Raw genomic sequence first — 16634 nt, 5'->3', positions numbered from 1 at the left:
CAGTGCATCCTAATGGTTGAACACACAGCCTTCAGGACTTGAGTTACCAGGGTTCAGCTCCTGGTTCTGTCCTTGACATGTCGTGTGAATTTTTGTCAGCTATTCTCTTGTCTCACTTTCCTCATCTATAACTCGAAGGTGGTAATAGTACCTGCCTCAAGGAAATTTGAGGACTGTGAGATGATACACGTGAAGTGCCTAGCACGGTGCCCAGCACACGATATGCTGTCAATAAATGTTTGCTGCTGGTGTCACTACTCTGAGAATTAACTGTTCATTCATGCATTCAACAAATCCATATTGTGTCTACTGTCTGCCAAGCCTTCTTCTTGGGCTTGTAAAGTGAGGCAGGTCAATGTCATCCCTTCCGTATCGGTTTAGTCTGTCAGGAACCATGTCTCTTGATCAGTTTCTCAACCTTGGCACTACTGACAATGTGAGCTGCATAATTCTCTGCTGGGGGGTCTGTCCTCTGCATGGTGGGGTATTTAGTGGCATCCCTGGCTTCTACCCACTAGATGCCAGTAGTAGAACTGTGTCTGCAACTCCATCAGTGCACCAGTTATCTGCAGTGGAGCAAAGAGACTCAAAACCCAGTGTTAAAATAGTGAGTGCTTGTTTAGTACATGAGTCGACAGCATGGCTGGGCTCTTCTGGTCTCAGCCAGCCTTGCTTCTGAGGTCAGCTGGCCGGTCGGCTGCGGCTGGCTGTGCTGATTCTGGCTGGGCTCTGTCGCCGTCGGGTCAGTTTCATGTGGTTGTTCAAGCTGCAAGCAGGCTAGCTCAGGCTTGTTTCTGAGGCAGAGGCAGGGTTCTGAGAGAGAGCACGGAAGCACACACGGCCACTTGAAGCCAGCTCAGAACTGGCAACTCTCACTTCAACCACGTTCTCTTGGCCTGAGCAACTCACAAGGCCGAGGCGGGGAGGAATGGACTCAGCCCTTTGATGGCAGGAGCTGCAAAGTCACGTCCCCTGGGTGTGAATACAGCAAAGGATGCAGAATCAGGGCCACTGTCGCAGTCAGTCTACCTTAACAGGTGTTCGCCATCAACACATGTGAAAACAGGTGCTTTCAGAAACATAACCATCTCCTGCTTCTTCTCCACTCTCCACAGTTTCTTGGAGTCATGGAGCTCTCAGCATATTGTGAAGGCTACTTTCTCAAAAACATGATGGTCCTCATCGAAAACGAAGCATTCAAGCAGCTCCTATATGACAAAAATGGCGAAGGGACGGGCCAGGATGTGCTCCAGGACTTACAGAGGACGTTGGCCATCAGGATTCAGTCAATCCACTTGTCATCCTCCAAAGGTTCTGTTGTATGAAACGTCCAGTCCAAGGAATGGTCCCCGGGGACTTGCCAGTTCTGCTGCTGCACTGGCTTCACACGAACATACAAGTCTCACGTGGCGTCTGTTTTTGGCTGGGCCAAGGAGCTGCCTCTACTGCCTCAGCTGCTCTTGAATAAGCAAATGCAGCTCCCATGAGCTCCTGTTGAGAAACAAAGGACATGCCACTGGCCTGCAGGTCAGATTGCAGCTGGATCCAGAGCTAGAAGGCCAACGTGGGGCAGCCGAGCTGACCTCATCTGAAAGCACCCCTGGGGCAGTTGAACACTCCTTGCCAGGGACCGCTGTCTAGCAGATAGACTGAGAACTAAAGGTCCTTCAGGTTCCAGGTTGACTGTTGGAGAACTTCACTGTACCGGCCCTGAAAAGCATTATATTTATTACACATTACCTTAGTAGCTGCAATTCCACAAGAGTTAAACCATGGTAGCAAATTGGTGAGGCTGTTAGCAATGACGAAGACATCATTTGGCATATTTTTAGGGGTGGGAACTTTTTAAAATGTTCATAAAAAAAAAACCCAAAACAGGGCAGCCTTGTAGTTTAAAATATATTTCTAAAAGCTTAACAGTTCATTTTCAACTGAATTGTGTTTAGGGATCTGTGTTTTGAGATTTCTTTTTTTAAAAAAAAAAAAAACAGCCGCAGGTCTACACTGTATAAACATGCATCTGAGAAGATATTGCTGATATTCTACACAAGGTGAAATAATAACCTTGCCTTAGTGATCATGGTTACACAAAAGAGGTGCACTGCCAATAATTAACTCAATAGTTGAAAAAAACCTGCATGCTAATCGTGATTTCGGGGTGAGATAAAATCCCCCCATATAAAAAAAAAAAAACATGCATTTGCATGGGCCTGAACCTGTAGAATGTTATGTTTGTGCTTCATTTTTGCCAAGGTAAAAATGTCCCATCACTTCTTGCTAAAGGTCCATTTGGTGAAACTAACATATCCATTTCCTTTCCTAGTTATGAATGATGCTGGGATGCTTTTGCAGAAATGTGTTCATAGATGATGCTGCATAGGGGATGGGGGGGGGGCACGTCAGAGAATTTACTATTAATCCCAGAGTTTCCTCTGTATTCTCAGAAGATGTTAATAGTTTGTTACTAGCCAGAGAATATGACTATGTTAGATTATTTTTAAAGATGAAACATGTATGATAGGATGGATTCTTTCTGTATTCTGAGAGTGTACAGTATAGGGTTATCTATAATGAAAGTTTATATCGACAGGGCTCTGTTTGCTTTGCCATATATTATAAGCAAAAGAGATTAGTGAAGTGCCACAATATTCAAAATAATTTTTGAGTCGCCGCCTTTTTTTTCTTGTCCTTTCATTTGAAACCTAGATAACATGCAGTAAAAACTAGGAGAATGACTCTTACCCTTTGGGATGGCAAAGTTTCATTGACAAAACTATTTCCTAGCATGCCTTTGGGAACTTGTGCGCAGACCCCAGAGTCTAAAGGAGCTGCTGTTCAAACGTTGTACTAGCTCCCTGAGCCATTGTTCAGAGGACCAATGTCAAGTCCTATTTCATGGGTATGTCCCATGGAGTACCCAGGCCACATCTGTCTACAGCATTGGTTCTTCTGTGATGCTGATACACAAGGCCTCTCTTCCACTTGGTCATTTGCAAACCTCCCCAGACCCTACCATCCAATGAGGAAGGGGGGAAAAAAACTGCCTACAGAGGACTCCAAGTTACAGATACACAGCACATCCTGAGTCATTGATGTCTCTCGCCTCCTCCTGTCCGAGATGCTGCGTGGATATTTCCTTAACCGTGACTGACTTCCCTGTAATGTCTGATGCTAGCTCTGGGCCTCTGGGCATTGATTTGTACAGTGGCAACTCCTGACGGGCTTCTGTCATAGTTCGGTGTGCTTTCTCTGTCATTAAAAGAAATGATTTTCCCAAGCCGCGCATTGTTTGTATGGTACCAGTGAGCTCTTACCCCACAGTTGGAGCCCGAGAACTTCACTCAGTTAAGACATCGGAAAATGTGACCCTGCAGAAAAAAAAATCAAGGGAAACGAAGATGCTAGATAAAAGCTGGGTGCTCGTGTCGCTGACTGCCTTCCACTCTGCCAACTAGAACCTGGCTAACCAAGCTCTAGTCCCCTGGGTCTGCAGACACCTCTGGGTGCCACCCTTGGATTTCCTTCCCATCAGGCAGAGGACGTACAGGTGCCGCCTTTAATTGCCTCTTGCCTCCTGCAGCTAACTCGCCTGCAGAGGATGGAGTTCTGACTGTCATTTGTGTGCCTCGATGAAGCTTTTGGGGAGTGGGGGAATGGAGAAAGACAGGTTATCTCAACCTGGCATGCCCCGCCCCCAAGGGCAGCATGAAGTGATATTTGTGGATGGTGGCAGCATTCTGGGAGTGGGGGTGAGGGTCACGGAGGGACAAGCAGCTCTCCCCTTGGGGGTCAAACCAAGTCCCCAGCTGGTCCCCTCTGGCTCCTGACCCAGCCTGGGCCCAACCCAGGTCTGGTGGAGATGAATACCTCTGGCCTATCCACAGAGGCCTACAGGAAGCCAGGCAGAGGTCCAGGCAGCCCCTGGAGCCCTGGGCCAGTGAGGCCTGGTCAACAGCTGACATCACAAGCACCTCTGGCAAAGACTGATCACCCCTGCTTAGCAGTCGAGGTCTGTTTCTTCTTTAGGAAGCAACCCAAGCAACTGAGTGCCAGGGGCCAGAACTCTTGAGTCAGGCCAGGAGAACAGAAGGTCAATTTATTTTTGACTGTGCATCACCCCCTGTGTAGCCTCTGGGTGAATAAGGCATCTGATGTGTTCCTTTTGAAAAGATAAAGTGTGTGCTGTGGCATTTGCCTTTTACTTGTCGGATAGGGGGCTTTGTCCCTCGGTTCTTAGCGACTGCACAAGGGCCCCTTAGCATGGGGGGGTAGGCGTAGGCGGGGAAGCCTACCTGCCTGCCACGTAGCTCCCTTGCGCCCCTTCCGTTCGCCGTGAAAAACCAGAAGGCTCGTGTGCCTGCAGCCCCGGGAATCAACATGAAGGGCTTGACTTGGCTTCTGCTACCCGCTCCCCAACTCAACGTGTGAAGGGTCTTATATATACCATGCTTGGGTGCCATCCGTTCTCCCCAAAAGAAGGAGGATTCTCCAGCCAAACTAGAGATCAAGGTGTGAGCTCCCAACACAAGAGGGGCCCAGGCAGAAGCTGGAGGAAAGTGCAGTCAGGCCTCTGGTAGGGCTGGATAGAGGGCCTCTACCAGTCTCTCCACCCGAGACTCTGGAGTTCTGTGACTCTTGTAGCTTGTGTTTCCTTCCTGAGAAGCCCCAGGCAGAAATGTTACTCCAGCTGGGTGATATGTCATCCAGAGTTGTCTCATCAAAGCTGTTATCACACTGTGCTTACTAACCTCAGGCCTCGTGCTGTCAGGGTGGGTGAAAGGTAAGGATCCTAGGCAATATTTTGAGGAAAATCTCCTCTTTCACCCACCTTGGGCTCCCAGCCTTCTTCAGAATCCAGTGCTCAGCTCCCCCAACCCCTCGCCCTACGTTCACCAGCTTGAGTCACATATGAGTGGTCAGAGAAGTGTTCACATCCTCCCATTCCTACCTCGCCTTCCCACCCGCCCCGACGTGGACACCCTCCCCCGCTAGCAGACCGTTTCCTGAGCTTGTCAGCTTCAGCGTTCAAGTCGGGGAGGAATTCACCCAGCCCTTCTGTGCAGCGCCCACTGCTGGACGTCAGGCTCCAGTGCAGGCCTGAAACCTTCCCTTTCCCAGCTGATTCAGCCCCTGACTCTCTTTGAAAACAGTGGACAAGTTATTACGCCATCTAGTTTTCATTTTCCTCTTTTGAGAAATTGGGTTTAAAAATAACTAGCGAACAGGGTTGTTGGGAGGATTAGAGGAGGTATTTTGTACAGGGCCTCTGCTTGTAGTAGCAGAGAAAAAGCGTTCCGAATTTCTAAGACTGAGCAGACAGGAGAACGTGATGACTCACACAAGGAAAGGAAGGTTAATGATTTTACCATTCATTTCTAGAACTTTTTTTTTTTAATTTTTTGGCTGCATTGGGTCTTCGTTGCTGCTCGCGGACTTTCTCTAGTTGCGGCGAGCAGGGGCTACTCTTCGTTGCAGTGCGCGGGCTTCTCATTGTGGTGGCTTCTCTTGTTGCGGAGCATGGGCTGTAGGCGCGTGGGCTCAGTAGTTGTGGCACATGGGCTCAGTAGTTGTGGCTCGCGGGCTCTAGAGCACAGGCTCAGTAGTTGTGGAGTATGGGCTTAGTTGCTCCATGGCATGTGTGATCTTCACAGACCAGGGATCGAACCCGTGTCCCCTGCCCTGGCAGGTGGATTCTTAACCACTGCGCCACCAGGGAAGTCACTTTCTAGAACTTTCTACTGCAGAGTTTCCCATGGTGGTTTGTAATTCTCTGAGTTTTGCTGCTCTTCCAGGCAACGTGGGGAAATTGCCCAAAAACAATTATGTTGCCAACCTCGTTCCTACTACAGTGCCTTAACACAAAGTCGGTGATCAAGAAATGTGTAACTTAATGGAAGCCAAGTTCAACTGGATTTCCTTTCAAATAAATACTCGATTTCCTAAGTACTAGAGTTGCAGGGGTTTGCTCTCCCAAACTCCTCATCGACTCAAGAATGTGAGACTCACGTTTGTGACTCATATGACACAAGGCCCCAAAAATGACCGGACAGGGAACAGACTCATTGGGGCCGACTCTCAGTCCAGGGCTGGGGACCAACGCTCTTTGGGGAGGAAGCGGGAGTCATAAATTCCCAAATGAAACAAACTGCTGGATGTCACCACCAAAAAAACCCTGGATCTCTGTCCTCACCAAGTCAACAGCTAAGCTCAGGTCCTTTGCTGCCAATTGAGTGTGTGGACACTCATCCCCAATCCCTCCACCAGGAAATCTCCCTGGTAAGACTTCACGCCACCCCTGTTCCTCCCCAGCTGGCCAATGCCTTGAATAAAGCAGCACGTGCCTTTGGACAGGGCCGTTACAGAAGCTGGTAGGATGCCTATTTTTTCACCATCTTTAAAAATAACCCAGCACATTTTAAACTTCCTGCTTCACAGGAAAAAAAAAAAATAGAACTCGAACTCAGCAATCACATTGCACATTAGTTCCCATTCCTGATGAGGCAGTCAGATAACGAGAACCCTGCAAAAGGACACATCTCCAAGATTAGCTCTGAATTTGAAAAGTCAATCTGTCCGCGTGCATAGGCAACTAAAAGAGATGCCCTGATGTCACTGATACGTTCTTTGGATGTTGCTTTTCAGAGTTAACCTTTGGATGAGTTCTGCATTTTAATGCCATCTCAAACCTCTGGGACTAAGCTGCAGGTGGTATAACAGAGGGGCTCTGGGCTGGGTACCAGACCTCACCTGTGGGCCCACTGCTGCCATCAGCTACTTGGGTAACCTTGACTGGGCCTCTTCTCCACTCTGGACCCGTTTCCTCAACTCTAAATGGGAGTCCTTGTGAGCTGATATTCTGTCACCTAGACTGGGACGTGTCACACACACTCCTTTTACTACATATATATATTATATATTACATATATTAGAATGGTGGTGACGCTGTTTAGTGTGATGGAACATTCTGGATTGCATCCAGGATGACTTCGGAAAAGGGACCTCAGTGTATGATGATGTCTTCGGTAAAACAGGTGGGAAACCAAGTAAAAGCCCTACAACCAGGCTCCAAGGACATTTTACTCTGAGGATGCATCTCACCAGATCATGGCCTCATGACCACCATCTCCTTTTGTTTTGTTTTTCTCACTTTTTGTTTTTAAATAATTATAGATTCACAGGAAGTCACAAAGAGAGTACAGAGAGGTCCTGTGTACCCTTCACCCAGTTTCCCCCAATGGTAACATCTCAAGTATCTCTAGTATAACATCAAACCAGGAAGTGGACATTGGCACAATGCGAGTTCATAGCTCTATGCCATTTTATGACATGTGTAGATCTGTTTAACCACCACCACAATCACTATTCCATCACCACAAAGATCTCCTTCGTGCTACCCCTTTATAGTCACTCCTACCCCCTTCCTCCACACATAACATCCATAAGCCCTAGCAACCACTAATCTGTTTTCCATCTCTATAGTGTTGTCATTTTGAGAATGTTATATAAATGGAACCATACAGGAAGTGGCTTTCTTCACTCAGCACAGTGCCCTTGAGATCCATCCAAGGATGTCGCATGTATCAAGAGTCTGTTCCTTTTTTATTGCTGAGTGGTATTCCCCGGTGTCTCATCTCCTTTTTACTTAATGCTCCAGCATGTCAGGAAGTATGGCAGTGAGACAGCTTGGCTCTGGCAGCTGCCTCTCTGGTCAGAGATCCCAGAAAACAATTATGTCTCCTGAGAGCTGGACATGACTACCTCACCCTGCAGCATCGAGGAGAGACTGTCCCATGATGTTAGTCCTACAATTCAGTGTTGGTGATGGATCACGGAGGTCCACTGCTCTCACTTGGGCTCACCTGGGTCTTTCAGTTCTGCGGTAAGGTCCTTCTATGATTGACTGACTCTTCCAAACATCTCACTGATGGTATTGGGAAAGGCTTCGCACACTCACTCTGTATACATATCACTGGGGATCTCGTTGATATGCAGGTTCTGACTCAGTGGGGCTGGGTCGGGCTTGAGAGTCGGCATTTTGAACAAGCATCCAGGTGATGCTGATGCCTCTGGTCCAGGGACCACACTTTGAGTAGCAAAGGTGTAGAGCGTGGAGATTCATCTCAAAGACCTTCTCCTGCCAGACCAATCTGTGGCTTTTGTCCTATCACCTGGCCTTTCTGGAATTTCAATCTTGTGGATTATTATGAGCCTTTCTTTCTGACCCAGACCATGAAGACATTTTAGCACTATATCTGGGGGAATCATTTCAAATTATGTTTTTCTAGGCAGTTCTGAATTATGCCTAAGGAATTATTTGCACAGAACTCCATACTACCCTCACTTTTTCCTGGTCTGCTTTGGGTCTAAATCAAATGTATTTATCGCACAGGTGTTTACTGATGTCGTAAGATGCATAAGGGACCCTCCTCTCTGCCATCAAGTACCCAAACTCTGCCCCTTTTCTTTTCCCTTTTTCCTTCAGGGATGGCAGTAGAAGGAAAGGAGAAAATTCTTGTTTATTTTAAGGCTGTTTTATGAGGCTTCTTTCTGCACTCAAGAGACACCCTGGGAGCATTAGGGACTCAGGAGGATCAAGAAGGGAACAATCAAAGACAGCTGTCCCTTCTATGGTTGCTTGAAAACTCTTTGATAGTGGAGAGGGATGAGTGACGCATCTGGTTCAAATGGCTGCCGGGTGACCTTGAGACTTGACAGCATGTGCTGCAGGGGAAGGAGGGGGTAGGATTTCATCCTTAATTACTCCTCTTTCCTTTCCTTGTCAAGGGAATGAGTGCATGTTTTCAACACTTCAAAGGAATCACTCTTATACACTAAATATTGTGATCGGAGGTGGGGGGAAAGCTCAGACACCGTTTTCTGTTGAACAAGTAGTAAGAAAGTACATAAGCTTCTGTTTTCCTAGAAATTCCTTGGACCAGGGAGTGACTCCCTGCCCTAGAAGTGTGAGGGCTTCAGTTAACCGTTAAATTGAATGTAAGTCAGGTGTGTGATGTGGTCACTTAGGAGAGTTAATTTGGCTGTAGGCTACATCAGTCGAAGCAGGATCACTGGAATGATGGTTCTCTCTGCTCCAGAGAGATCCCCACTGGAGCTGTGCATCCAGTTCAGGGCCTGGATGCATCAGGGTTCCCAGCAGCAAGCAACTCTCTGACTAATTTGAGACAAAAGGGGATTTATTCAAAGATATTAGATGATTCATACAATTGTTGAGAGGGCTAGAGAAACCATTTTAAAGGCGGGGCTTTTAGGAATAACATAAACTGTGACACAGAAAAGCCCTGATGAGATCATTGCTGTCACTGCCACCACCAGATACAACGAAGGCAGAAATTAATAATGGCAGGTCTGCAGTTACCAGGAGCTTGATTTCCATGACTGCTACGGCCGTGAGCACCAATACCGTTCCTGCATCAGGAACTCAGCCTGCTCGAGAAGCTCAATGCTTTTACCTCCACCTGTAAGAACAGAGTTTCACCTCAGTGCATCCCACTGGCAGAACCTGGGTCATGTGACTGTGTCAGACACAGAGGAGGCTGGGAATTTCAGTTCTTACTGCTGCATTAGGGAGACAGGACCTACACCATGGGATTTCTACAAATATAGAAAGATGATGGGTAGCCATGAACATGACACATGTCCCCTTCATTTAATGAAGGTCACAGAGAAACTGCAGCCTCATCAGAAAGTGAAAGAACAGCTGAAGGAAATGGGATGTTTGGCCCGTAGAAGAGAAGACTTGGGTGACCATGATGATTGCCTTTAAATAGAGGGAGAGATTTCACAGATAAGAGGAATTAGCCTCATTCAGTATGGCCACAGGGATTAGAGCTGTCCCAATGATGGACTCTTCAAGGATTCAGACTTCATCTAAGCATAAACAAGAACTTTTAAAAGTCAGATCAAAGCCTTCCCAAGACTGAATGACTTCTCTCAGGGGATAGTGAGTTCCCCCATCACAGGAAGCATTCAAGAAAATGCTGGTCAACTGCAAGCAATAAAGCAGGGTAGAATTTAAAGGTCTCTTACAAGTCAGGGATTTTGTCATTATCAGTTCTCTCCTTCTGATAGTAATCATCCATTTGGCCTCAGAAAAGAAATCAATGTTGATAGATCTTATGTAGAATTTGTAATGACCTCCCAGCCTTCGCTTTTTGCCAGGGCTGCATTGTATTAAAATCTGCCACCCTATTTATCCTCATCCAGTTAGTGAGGCAGCAGATCTATTCATTATTATTACTTATCTTATACAGAAGGAAGAGAAATGTTCTATAAAACCTCACCAGCTGGCAAGAAAAAAAGTAGCTAGAAGTGATTCAGTCACTGAAAAATGGGACTTCTTTTTGTAAAGGGGGAAAAAGTGGATTTCAGTAAAGCAATCAAGTTAGGGAGGGCCATTTTTGAGAGTAGAAAGAAATCCAGGTATGTGAAATTGCATGTGTCAACACCACCCCCTGTTAATGCATTTTTAAAGCCAGACTCAACAGAGAAAAACCATGAGTGGTGCATTAGTTTGACCACAAGTGCCTGGTGAGTGAGTTCCCCTGCCAGCCTCAGTCTTCCCACCTGCAGAATGGGAATGCCACTGCATTGACAAAGCCAGAGGTGGAGAGGCACTCTTGCAGTAGTGGGGGGGAGAGAGGGAGGGGGGTTCTGTCAAAATGCAGAACATGGTGTTCACCAAGGGCTGGACAAGCAGAGAGCAGCAAGAGGGAAACTAGGGTTTGTCCCTACCCTGGAGCTGGCTACCTCCAGTCTTATCGCTGATTGGTTAAATCCACCTCCCCCGCAGCCTCGGGTCCCCAAAGGCCAGCAGTTGCTCTGTCAGCCATCCAGCCCGGGACAGCCTGACAGCCCCCCTCTTACTACACTATTGAGTTTGAGGAGTCACCCGCTAGATTCCAGTTTGATTCATGACACCCTCTTGACAGCCTCATTCCCCAGAGTCCCCAGGGACTCCTGCTCTGAGCTCTCAGGTAGGGAATCTTACTCTGAGACCGTGAGCTGCTGTTACATTTCATCCCAGAGGCGATGGAAGCAATACCTGAATATGGTGCCCCTGTGTGCTGCTTCCATGTGACTGAAATATCATTTTCAATGCACAAGAGAGTGGTGTGTTTCCCATTCCTTTATATTTCGCGTTCCTCTTTTATATCTTTGCAGAAATTGGCATGACAGGACAGGACTGGTTTTAGAGAATGACTTCTTGACAGGTAAAGGACCACCACAGGGCAATCGTATACATTCCTACCATGGAAATATACTCTGCAATGTATATATATATATGAGAACAAGTAAAACCCAGCATTGTCCTGACTTGGACAGAATAGTGAGATCTAACATTTATGGAGCTTTTATCATGTGGCAGATCCTGTACCAAGTACTTTACATGCACTATCTCAGTCCTCACTGTGAATCCTACCTGATAAGGATCTGTATTTCCATTTTACAGATAGGGAAGCTGAGGTGCAGAGAGCAAGGCTAAAAGGTAAGTGCAGAGCTGGGCTGTGGATCTGGGCTGGTCTGACTTCTAAGCAAGCCCAGTCCTCTTGGTTTATTGCGTCCTGTAAAGAGAGGTGGGGAAAATATGATGATTCTCTCTTGTCCACTGCTTGAAAAATGGCCATTCAGATAACTATTCAGAAGAGGAAGATAAAGCCTTATGGGCTAAGACAAAGGTTAATTGTGTGACCTATGGTGAGCTATTAGGCCGAGGTCAGCTGCCTCTGGATGTAGTTTTGTTGTGAGTTTTGTTTGGGGCAGAAAGGATTGTTGAGTGCTGTAAGGGTTCCATTCAGATCAGCCAATATTTAACGGGTATTGATTTCACTGGGGACAGAGATGAGGACGATGCATCCCTCAAAGGTGCTCCCTGACACACAGACACAGCCTAGGTACTGAGCTGCTGCCAGGCTGACTCGGTGCAAAGTGAGGTGGTGGGAGCTTGTCAGACAGCCTCCGAAGACCCACCACCCTGTCCAAGGACCCACCACCCTCCACGCCTCGTTGACAGATGGGTCACCAATTATCATCATTCTCAGCCAGGCGATGGGTCAAACAGGAGACGTGATTGGTCCCCTATGCCTCTGAGCCCGCCCCTTTCCCAGCTCAGATTTTTGGCTTTTGTTGGGCCAGGGTCCCACTGACCTGAGTTCTCAGCCTTGTTGACAAATAGAGAAAGCAGTGGGGGAATTTCCCTAAAGGCTGACTTCACCCCCAAACAGTGACTCAGTGATGGGCATCACTTGCCCAGGGGCATACCCCTAAGGGGCATCTCCTGGCCTCCAAGACTCTGCTACCTCGGGGTGCGGGGAGCAGAGTATGGTTGTGTTAACTCAAAGCAGGACGTAGTCCCCTTTCCAGGCACGGGGAACAACCTGAATTTGGGAGGTTTGGGTTTTGACTAAAACCAAACTGTTGTTAGAGCAGAGAAAGACTTCAAAGGCTCAGCTGCTTCTTAGAGCTTTATAAACGAGGAAAGGCGCACAGAGCCAGCACACGAACGCCCCTTTATTGCCTCTGAGGCTGCAGAAGAAGGCACGCCCCGTGGCCGGTTCCTGCAGCGCAGCAGCCGGGCTGCTTATTTAGACTTCCACATGGAGGACAAGAGACCTGTTTGCTTTCTGTTGCTGAGACGGCCCTAACCACAAATTTTGCTTTCAGTTGCAGCCTTTCAGAAGCACCTCAAGAATGAGCCACCAGAAACTCCTCACGCTTACACAGGCATTCTAATTTTTTCCTGGTTTTTGTTTGTTTCGTTGGGTTTTTTTTTTTAGTAGATCAGCTTGAGCTGAAACACAGTTCTGTTTCTGCCATTTTCTACTGTACATACAGCATCTTCATCTTCAATACATTCTGTATTCAGGGGAACAAGAGTGGATTGAGAAAGCCCAGGAGGTACTTTTTTCTTTTCTTTTTTTTTTTTTTTAAGCAAAATCGGGAAATAAGTAAATAGCTGTGACGTCCAGGCAGTGGAAAATCAGGACATTGAACAGCTTTGGTTCAGCGGTTCAGGGCTGAGCTGTAGGCAGGTGTCCTCAGTGCCAGCCTGGGGTTAGACGGACCGGCCTTTGTTGCTGACTTAGTGTGTAGGGGTCACTTCAGTACTCAGCGCTCGATTGTGTTAAAGGAGGGTAGTGGACGGCAGGCAGGCTGCAGCATGAGCTGAGGATGAGCATCACTGGGTAAAACCCATTAACTGTCCAACGAGGAAACAATCCAGCTGCTGCGTCTTCTGCTGCCGCTTCTGCTTGGAAAGAGGAAGACAGCACAGGAGAGACGTGGACACCGCCAGCTCAGGAGCCGACAGCGCCAGCCCCACACTTCACTCACTCTGGCTGTTTTTGGCAACTTTGGGCAAGTCATAGACTCTGCTTTACCCCTGCTTCTCCACCTGTGCACGTGTACACAGCTCTCTCTAAAAGAAGTGCTCTACTCCCCTGCTTCTCTGAGTGGGCTCCACAGACAGTAGCATTAGCCTCATTGGAATTTTGTGGGAAATGTAGACTCCCACCCCCCGACCCCAGACCTACGGCCCTGGACTCTGCATTTTAACTGGAGGCCCAGGTGACTGCTGAGCACACTGGGGTCTGAGATGCTGCTCGGCATCTCCCAAGCTGCTGTGACTGCATCAGGCACCTCGCAAAGGATACCCCAAAACACACCCGAAAAGACCATCTACAAATGGTCAGAACTTGGGGAGCCGACCAGGGTGGGATGTGGGAGAAGACCTTTAAAATGTTTCATTTGTTCATGGGACTTCCCTGGTTGTCCAGTGGGGAAGACTCTGCGCTCCCAATGCAGGGGGCCCAGGTTCGACCCCTGGTTGGGGAACTAGATCCCACATTCATGCTGCAACTAAAGATTCCGCATGCCACAACTAAAGATCCCACATGCCACAACAAAGATCCCGAATGCGGCAATTAAGACCCAGAGCAGGCCTTCCCTGGTGGTGCAGTGGTTAAGAATCCTCCTGCCAATGCAGGGGACACGGGTTCGAGCCATGGTCCAGGAAGATCCCACATGCTGCAGAGCAACTAAGCCCATGCGCCACAACTACTGAGCCTGCACTCTACAGCCCGTGTGCCACAACTACTGAGCCCACGTGCCACACTACTGAAGCCCACGCACCTAGAGCCCATGCTCCACAACAAGAGAAGCCACCGCAATGAGAAGCCCATGCACCGCAACGAAGAGTAGCCCTCGCTCGCCACAACTAGAGAAAGCCCGCGTGCAGCAACGAAGACCCAACGCAGGTAAAAATGAAAAAAAAAAAAATTAAAACAAACACCCCCCCAAAAAAAGACCCAAAGCAGCCAAATAACTAAATATTTTGAATTTTTTTTTAATGTTTTATTTGTTCAGCTGTAATAAGTCTTTTTTAAAAATAAATTTATTCATTTATTTATTTTTGGCTGCGTTGGGTCTTTGTTGCTGAGCACAGGCTTTTCTCTAATTGCTGCGAGCGGGGGCTACGCTTCGTTGCGGAGCACAGGCTCTGGGCGTGCGGGCTTCAGTAGTTGTGGCGTGTGGGCGCAGTAGTTGTGGCTCGCGGGCTATAGAGTGCAAGCTCAGTAGTTGTTGTGCACGGGCTTAGTTGCTCCGCGGCATGTAGGATCTTCCCGGACCGGGGCTCGAACCCGTGTCCCCTGCATTGGCAGGCAGATTTTCAACCACTGCGCCACCAGGGAAGTCCTGTAATAAGTCATTTTAAGACCTCTGTGTTCTCAGAGACGTTTTCTTTCTTTTTTTATTTATTTATTTTGGCTGCATTGAGTCTTTGTTGCTGCACGTTGGCTTTCTCTAGTTGCAGCGAGCGGGGGCTACTCTTCGTTGCGGTGCACGGGCTTCTCATTGCAGTGGCTTCTCTTGTTGCGGAGCACGGGCTCTGGGCACGTGGGCTTCAGTAGTTGTGGCATGTGGGCTCAGTAGTTGTGGCTCGCGGGTTCTAGAGTGCAGGTTCAGTAGTTGTGGCACATGGGCTTAGTTGCTCCGCTGCTTGTGGGATCTTCCCTGGCTGGGAATCGAACCCATGTCCTCTGCATTGGCAGGTGGATTCTTAACCACTGCGCCACCAGGGAAGTCCCTCAGAGATGTTTTCTGATAGTCATTTGTGCATCCTTTTACTGCCAGTCACTTCTCCCCTGACTAGAGGTGTGAGATGTTTTTCAAGTCCGCTGCGGAATGTCTGGTAAATTACCTTCCCTGCTGAGTGACTTCTTTCCTGCTGTCTCTCACCAGGGGCACATTGTGAAGAAAGCTTTGGAACACCATATATATATGCAATCATCCTTTCCAGCCACCTGTTTCTGCTGACAACTTTAGGAATTACCAAGCATTAGGTATAAATCACTCCATTCTGGGGAGAGATGACACAGAAAGCTAAGGGGGTTTTATAAAACCACATATGCATGCTTGAGATTTGCCAAAAGCAGCTTGTGTTCCACGTGGGACAGACAAGCCACTCAAGGGGCAGGAGCAGAGAAGGGAATTGAAGGGAGGGAAGTGTGATGGCTTGAAAGAGGATGTTTCAATGGTACATGGGCAGGAGGGGGTGGGGCTGACAATCTGAAACACCTTCCTTAGAAATGTCCTTTGAGAGCATAAAAGTTAAAACAAGAAACTATGATGTTTACAGAATGCCCTAAACTCCTAGAATTTCAGCCTTTAGATTATGTCTCTACATACATGTTAATGAAACATGATCTTTTTGCTTTTTGCAAAATTGTTTTGTAAAAGCAATTCTTTTCACCCAAAGGAGATCAAGGCCCTGCCTACAATGCAGCGTAGAGAAGGAGTACTGATTAATTATCCAGATAAGCCACAGCCAACCTCCCCCAGCCCAACTACCTCTGTACACAAACCATCATCATGGACTTTTCCAAAAATATCTGACCAGAGGCACTAACCACGTGACTGGGACTTGGTTTAGCACAGGGGTCCCCAGCTCCCGGGGCCGCGGTCCGGTATCAGCCCTCAGCCTGTTAGGAACCGGGCCACACAGCAGGAGGTGAGCGGGCGGGCAAGCGAGCAAAGCTTCATCTGCCGCTGCCCATCGCTCCCCATCGCTCACATTACCGCCTGAACCATCGCCGCCCGCCCCCGCCCCGTCCGTGGAAAAATTGTCTTCCATGAAACCGGTCCCTGGTGCCAGAAAGGTTGGGGAGCGCTGGTTTAGCAAACTGCCTGCCTTGTGACTCCCTCCATTTACTCTATGCTGGTGGTTCTCAACGAGGGGAGGGGGCTGTGAGGTTACCCCCGGGGCATTTGCCAAGGTCTGGAGACATTTTTGGTGTCACGAGAGAGAGGGTGCTGCTGACATCTAGTGGCAGAGCCGGGAGGCTGCTAAACATTCTGCAATGCACAAGACAGGCTCCACTGCGGAATTATCCGGCCCCGAGGGTCAGTAGCGATGAGGTTGAGAAGCTTTGTTCTGGGGAGGTGGGTTTGCGTCTCCATTCACCGCTCAGCACGGTGGTATTGAAGGAATGTGGGTCAGAACTTCCTCCCCGTAGTTTCTTGGATCACAGGCAAGTCAGCATGAACAGACTCAAGGGGTGAGCCCAGGTTGCTTCACACCCCAGGGCCAGGTCCTGGCCACTCAGCTGTGTCACCAC

At 48.2% G+C, this 16634-nt stretch overlaps 1 protein-coding gene across 3 annotated transcripts in view; it reads left to right on the top strand.

Moving 5' to 3' along the window:
• ABTB3 (ankyrin repeat and BTB domain containing 3) overlaps positions 1 to 2013 on the top strand; it is a 313346-nt gene extending 311333 nt beyond the window's left edge. For 2 of the 3 annotated variants that reach the window (XM_082420980.1, XM_082420977.1), the window contains one exon: positions 1116 to 2013. In XM_082420980.1, the coding sequence (XP_082277106.1) occupies positions 1116 to 1325 (210 nt within the window). In that variant the 3' untranslated portion in view covers positions 1326 to 2013. The remainder of the gene's footprint in view (positions 1 to 1115) is intronic. The other variant, XM_082420976.1, reaches the window with a different exon arrangement.
• The last annotated feature ends 14621 nt before the right edge of the window (positions 2014 to 16634 follow it).

Source organism: Balaenoptera physalus (genome assembly GCF_965194825.1).
Source record: "Balaenoptera physalus genome assembly, chromosome: 13".
In the NCBI taxonomy this organism is placed as follows: domain Eukaryota; kingdom Metazoa; phylum Chordata; class Mammalia; order Artiodactyla; family Balaenopteridae; genus Balaenoptera; species Balaenoptera physalus.
The sequence above is the reverse complement of the archived record's forward strand: the minus strand, read 5'-3'. Positions and strand labels throughout refer to the sequence as shown.